Here is a 6,900-nt window from a genome sequence, read left to right as displayed (position 1 = left end):
GGCACAGGCTTTGCTGGGCTGCTCTGAACACATGGGTAGTACTGTATATTACTCAGCAAGCTTTACGGTTACCTGGATAGTTTTAGGTTCCAGCTTTCTCTTTTTTCTCTTGTTCTTAAAAAACTGTGCTAAAATAAATATACCATAATTTTTTTTTCATTTTAACCACTTGTAACTGCATAGTGCAGTGGCAGTAAATACATTGACATTGGTGTGCAACCGTCACCACTATCCACCCCCAGAACTTTTTTCACGCTGCGAAACTGCAACTATCCTTTCACTCTTAATGAAGCTTTTCAGCTCAGAGCTACCCTTCGGTTTTACAGCCTGGCTGGCATCTAGCTGCTGTTGAGGCAGGAGTAGCCAGGCCCAGCCTTTCATTTTGGAGTGGCTTTTCTGGGGTCATACCATCAGGGTTTGGTAAGACTGGTGTAGACTCTGGACACTGACAGGGCCAAATGTAGTTTTATGGTTTCAGGAAATCCTGTGGTTTTAATTGTAAAAAAAAAAGACCACCCAGAGTTCTGATTCATTTCCGAAGGTGTGGGATCCAGCTTCTGGAAACAATCAGAATTCTCGGAAGGGCCCTCCAGCCCATGCCAGGGAGGCTTTGGGTCCCTGGGATGCTCTTGTCCATAGGGGAACCTCAGGCACCCCAGGGTAGCCACAGCTCCCAGGGGATGAGGAACATGTTGCCCGAGTGCATTTTACAGCAACTCTAAGAAAAAGGGTCCATGAAAGGCTGCTTCTGGCTCCTAAGAACCTGTACCTTTTGATTCCCACTGTGGCTGCAGGAAGTGAGCTATGAATGGCCTGGTTTCTCCCCTTCTGCAGGAGGCAGAGCCGGCTACCCATGCTGGGGCTTTGCCAGGCAGTTTCAGCCTAACCAGAGTTCATGGCACTGAAGACTCCGAGATGCCGCCCGGAATGACCCCACAGCAATTCCCAGGGCAGGGCAGTGAGCTCAGTGGAACTTAAACTCTGCAAATTGTGTAGTAGTAATGATTCCGAAGTATGGCTTCAACATTTCAGGAGCTTAGGTGGCCCCATAACCTTATGGACAGGCACCTGCTTAAAACAAAATTATAAAGACTCCTGCAGTCCTCTGCTTCATTTGCACAGCATCCTCCCTCTGCCCCTTTCTCCTGTTAACAGAACTCCCTTCTTGGGCGAAACTGCTCCTTTCCCAACACTGTCCTAGGGTGCCCAGGGCCAGGCCAATCTTGTGACTCTCTCTCTCCCAACCACTGGGATGGCTCCATGATCCAGACTGGAGCAGTCAGAATCCTTCTTAGGGATTTTACTTACTGAGGCTGCCAGAGGCAGCCCTTGCCTCCTGGGTCCTAGATCCTGGTGCCAGATACCGTGATATGAAGCACTTTTGAAGCAGGAGAGATGAAGCGGACGTTCAGGAGGGAGTTAACTCACGAAAAGGAGGTGCTACTCCTCTAAGGCAATCACGATTTCAATTTCAGTGTCATCCTTTTGACGCGTATTTACGTGTAGCTTTTAATTTTACTCCATTAATATTTCTTTTCTTCTTATAAAAGTAAGTCATGTTTCTTACAGACCATTTAGGCAAAACAGAAATGAATTCTACTCCCACAATCGTAGAGAAAATCACCCACATCACTGTAGTCTTTTCCATTCCAATCTTTTTTCTTTGCCCGTTTTTTTTTAAACCAGTCTTGAGATTTTACTAAAAATGGGTTTTGTCATTAGAGCTTTTGTCACTTACAGCTACCATGCAGGTCAAAACTAGGGTTTCTAGTTGATGGCCTGCAGCAGTGTGGTCTAAGTAAAGATGGGCGGGAAGGTATGTATCTTTTGTAGCAAGTTTTCTCTTGTTCTGCAGGAGCTCCCTCCACCTTTGTATAGGAATAGAAAGCTTCCTCTGTTCCCCCATTGCTGAGCCTGAATGATCCAATTTGGTTTGGGGGTTCACCCAAGGAAAATGGAAGGGGCCTCTTTTCCTTAAAGCAAAAATACACGTGCGGGGCTTCCTTGGTGGTGCAGAGGTTAAGAATCCTCCTGCCAATGCAGGGGACACGGGTTCGAGCCCTGGTCTGGGAAGATCCCACATGCCTCGGAGCAACTAAGCTCGTGCACTACAACTACTGAGCCTGCCCTCTAGAGCCTGCGTGCCACAACTACTGAAGCCCGTGTGCCACAACTACTGAAGCCGCATACCTAGAGCCCATGCTCCGCAACAAGAGAAGCCACCACAATGAAAAGCCTGTGCACCGCAACGAAGAGTAGCCCCCGCTTGCTGCAACTACAGAAAGCCTGCACTAAGCAACAAAGACCCAACGCAGCCAAAAATAAATAAAAATAAAAATAAAAAAATTAAAAAGAAATACATGTGAAATCACCTGAGTTCTTTCTGCTTCCCCACACCATTCCCAACTTTAGTAATAATTAAGTACCTAATAAACTGGGTTGATTTCCACCCCTGAGAGTTTAGGTTTAATCACTTTCTGGACTGGTTTGTCCCACGAGGTGGGGTACTGGCAAATGAAAACAAAACAAAGAAAAAGAATCCCTTTTGAATTAAACACCAACAAACTAATGCAACAAGCAACAGTTTATTTATTAAAAAAAAAAAAAAAGGAAAAGAAAAAAAAAGAACTAAAAAGAAAAGAAAACCTTTTTTACTACATCTTATAGATTAAGTAAAAATACCTGTATTAATATATATGTATATACATACTGCATATATATATATATATACATATGATATAACATTAAAATTACATGCTTCTCAGGACAGAAGAATTAGGACATGTTCCCTTATTTCGATTTAAAACTCTATCACAATTTAAAATCACTGCAAGAAAACTTGCTTCCTTTATTTTCTTTTTGAGACTTCAAGTACAGGAAGTTATCAAACCAGGATCTAAATGTGGAGAACCATCTGCTATGCACAAATGACAACAAACTGCCACAGATCATGAGTCGGGGGTCTTCTGAATTCTCACACAGGTCTTGGCTCCCTAAAACAGTGTCAGCCTTCTACCTGAGATGACAGGGGATGATGAAGCGTGACAGTCTGCAGGTTCCACGTGGATGTTCACACGGACGTTGAAACAAAAGCAAACACAAACATGTCTTATCGTAGCAACAGCACTGGCCATGAAATTGCTCTAGAGGAGGTTTCTTTCTCCCCTTTCCTTGTCAAAGGAAACACAAAAATTGCCAAAAAAAAAAAAAAAAAAAAAAAAAAAACCTCGGGTGCAGCACCTCTGGCGATGATCAGCATACAGCAAGAGACAGAGAGGGAGCGTTTCTTTCGCGACAGCTCCGGGCTGACTTGGATGATTTCAAACACACCCTCTTCTGCAAAAGGCACTCACATATTGTCTGTTTATAAATCATACAGTGGGATTCCTTACATGGGAGTTTTTCCTACAAATATAAAAGAGATAAGCTGAGGACATGGTATAACAAAGAAAAAAGTATAAGAAATACACATTTTGGATAAATGTGCACTTTTTTTTTAAAAAGGACAATCAATATAATAGTTTAAAAAAATTTCATTGAAAAGTTAGGAATTCCAGTAAAATTATCAGTAAGAAGCAAGGTACTAGAGGATGAGAGATGGAGGGAAGCTAGCTTTTCAAATGGCCAAAGGAAAGGATAGGGTCTGCTCTTAAACTAGAAAGACCCTTCACACACAACGCAATGTGTGAGAGGAGGGAGGTAGTAGCAGAGAAATAGGTGAAGCGGAAGGGAGGGTGGCGTCCTTCAGGATGTGGGCGTAGGAAAGGACGCACCAGAATCTGCAGTGGGAAAGATGGGCTGTGTCCCCCTTGCCTCTGCAGTTGGAAGAGACCCTGCCCAAGCCAAAGGCTGCCCTCACCGGGACACGACCGAGCTAATGGAATTATAAGACGTGCCACTGTTGCAGCTTGAGGCGTAGGCCTCCTGGCCGTTGCCGTCGAGGTTGATTTTGAACACAGAGGACGCCTTCAGTAGGAAGTCCGCCGCATCCCGGCGCCCCAGCTCCCTCAGTTTGGACATGAGGATGCCGACCGTGCTCTCGGGGTAGGAGGTCCATTCCCGGAGCAGGGCGTGGACCGGGCTCGGGAGGAACTCCTTGGGAGACCCGTTATTGGTGTTGTACTTTGCCACAAGGTCGGGGAGACCCAAGTTCATGGCGAGAAGGCACCAGTCCTTCCCCATGGGATCAGGTGGGTCCAGCAGGCGACTGAGTTTTCTCCGGGTCAGGAGGTTCAGATCTGACGCATGGATGTCCATGCCCAGGCTGGCCTGTGAATAGACGTCGTGACAGCCGAAGCACATGATGCTGCTGAAGCTCTCCCTGTACCCGCCCATGGTGTTAGTCAGCGAGGTCTCCTTGAGCGTCTGTGCCCGGAAGAAGTCTCGCGGCTGGTAGATCATGACGGGCTCGTGGTGCTCTCTCAGCTGCTGGGGGCTCAGGTAGTGCTTCACCGTCAGCAGCCCGGGCAGCGTGGTGGCCATGACGTTCTCGATGGTGCTGCACACCGAGTCCAGCAGGAGGCAGCACTTGATCTTTTCCGTCTCCAGACCGCGAACCTGGACCTCGATGCCCTGGCCGTGGTTGACCAGAAGCACCAGCAGCTCGGCCCCACGGTTGGCAATCTTGCAGCCGTTCACCCACAGGCGGATGTCCGCGTCTCCCTCCGCGCTCTGCTGGTGGATCCACCTGCACAGGTTCACCTGCACCTTGTGAAAGATGCCGCACGGGAAGGGCGTGAGGTGCTCCACGGGGACGACGCGCACGCCGCCGTAGACCCGCACCTCGTCCTCCTCATCCGTCCAGGACCGGTGCAGGTTGTCAGTCTTGATCAGGGCGGGGATGTCCACCATGGTACCGCTGCTCAGGTCCCGGGCGCAGATATCCATGGCATCGAGAATCTGCAGCAGCTCCTCCACGTCGCTGTCGGGCACCAGGCGCTGGACGTCCTCCATGGTGTAGCGGCCCCGGTAATGGTGCAGGGCCCGTGGGGTCTCGACGGAGAGCAGCTTCCCCAGAACGTTGGAGCAGAGCCAGCGGGGGTCTAGGAGCAGCACGTCCTGGACGGTTTCACTCTGCATGATGTTGATCTGCCAGAGGGGACAACGGGAAGTCACTCAAAGGAACCTAAATGGCCAGATGCTTCAGCTGCTCAGAGCACTAAAGGGCCTGAGCAGGGATGAAATCTGTGCAGATACTGTAAGGAATGACTCAGCACATTCATATGGACAGATCTCAAAAATCAATACTGAGCCAAAAAACCAGCTTGGCAATGTCAGAAGGGAGATTCTGAAAAGACTACCTTTGACCCTTATAAAAGGTCAATGTAATAAAAGACACACACAGAGAGAGAGAGAGAGAGAGAGAGAGAGAGAGAGAGAGGAGAGAGAGGGTAGCGAAATGCAATGGGTGAGTTTTGACTGGATTCTGAGTCCCCAGGTAAATACACAAATGAATAAAATTAGCTATAAATGAAATTACTGGGACAAGTGGCAAACACTTGAATGAGGACTATAAATTCAACAGTAGTATTATATCAATGTTATGTTTCCAGGAAGTGATAATCAATTATATTGTGGTTATGTGGGAGAATGTCCTTTTCCTTAGGAGGTACAAGCTAAATTTTTTAGGGGTGAAAGGTCATGATGTTTGCAAAGCAAATAAAGAAATAGAAGAGAAAGAGATAAAGCAAAGGTAGCAAAATGTAAACAACTGGTTAAATTAGGTGTCGAGGATATGAGGAGATATTGTACTAGTCTTCTAAGTTCTCTGAATGCTTGAAATTTTTCAAAAAAGATTCAGAATGTGACAATATTAGACTGTTAGGTAAATTTTTAACACACACACATATAAAAAAGGTCTAGAAAGATACGCTACCATGACAGTGGTTGGCCCTGGAGTGGGGAGAGAGGAAAGTGGCGAGAGGTGGCCAAAAGGGACTTAAGCTTTTCCTGTCACATTCATTTCTTTAAAAAGCAGAAGTCAGAAAGAAAAAAGTGGCAACTTTCCCCTTTACGGAACACTTACCCCTCCCTCCCTTCCCTCCCTACTCTGGGCTAGTTCTACAAAGAATGGTGATCCAAGGTGGACTCCGTTCTCACGTGGAGGCTGAGACCCTGGAGCTGTTTGCACCAGAAGTACTTTTCTCCCCACAGTCTGGTTTAAATCTTTGAGATGCCTTGTAGATATGATTCTGTTCAAAATTGAGACTTAGAGTGTACATTTCTGGAATGTAGAGCAGTATCTACTTAATTTTTGATAAGGCATTTGGTGGAATACTGCCTGCAATTCAGTCCTAGACACAACTATCTCCTCAGCGTCACAAAAGACAGACTGATAAACTGTCCCGTATTGGAGGAGACTAAGGAGACAGATGACTGAGTGCAGTGTGGGATCCTGAGCCGAAAAAAGACAGGACAACTGATGAACTCTGAAAAGATCCTTAGATTACTTACTAGAGGGCAGGAATAGTACTGGAGGAGGGGCTGGAGGCCAATGAGAATGGGGGCCACCTGATTTAGATTTCCCTTCTTTTTTATTCTGCCTTCATTTACTTATTAACGTCTCAAGGGCAAGGAGGGATGTGTTGTCAAATAATGTGGATTAATCACTATGAGCTAGAAAATTACTGGCAAATGCCACAGGGCAAGAGAATACTGTATTAAAAAGAGTGAGTTTATTATTATGGTTAAAATATATATTTTTATATCTAGCACTATATTACAAGGTAAGGTTTGATCCCTTGCTTATCCCCACCCTTGGATTCAATCATTTAAAGTACCGCTGGAGAGACCTTCAAGATGGCGGAGGAGTAAGACATGGAGATCACCCTCCTCCCCACAAATACATCAGAAATACATCTACATGTGGAACAACTCCTACAGAACACCTACTGAACGCTG

At 46.3% G+C, this 6,900-nt stretch overlaps 1 protein-coding gene across 1 annotated transcript in view; it reads right to left on the bottom strand.

Moving 5' to 3' along the window:
• Window positions 1-2,687: 2,687 nt before the first annotated feature.
• Window positions 2,688-6,900, bottom strand: part of DAPK1 (death associated protein kinase 1) — a 209,696-nt gene continuing 205,483 nt past the window's right edge. The window contains exons 26-27 of the mRNA XM_060155367.1: window positions 3,860-5,088; window positions 2,688-3,405 (exon numbers count right to left, since the gene is read on the bottom strand). Coding sequence (XP_060011350.1) covers window positions 3,372-3,405; window positions 3,860-5,088 — 1,263 coding nt within the window. The 3' untranslated portion in view covers window positions 2,688-3,371. The remainder of the gene's footprint in view (window positions 3,406-3,859; window positions 5,089-6,900) is intronic.

The sequence above is a fragment of the Lagenorhynchus albirostris genome, chromosome 7 (assembly GCF_949774975.1).
Source record: "Lagenorhynchus albirostris chromosome 7, mLagAlb1.1, whole genome shotgun sequence".
Lineage (NCBI taxonomy): Eukaryota > Metazoa > Chordata > Mammalia > Artiodactyla > Delphinidae > Lagenorhynchus > Lagenorhynchus albirostris.
This window is presented reverse-complemented; position numbering and strand designations above follow the sequence as displayed.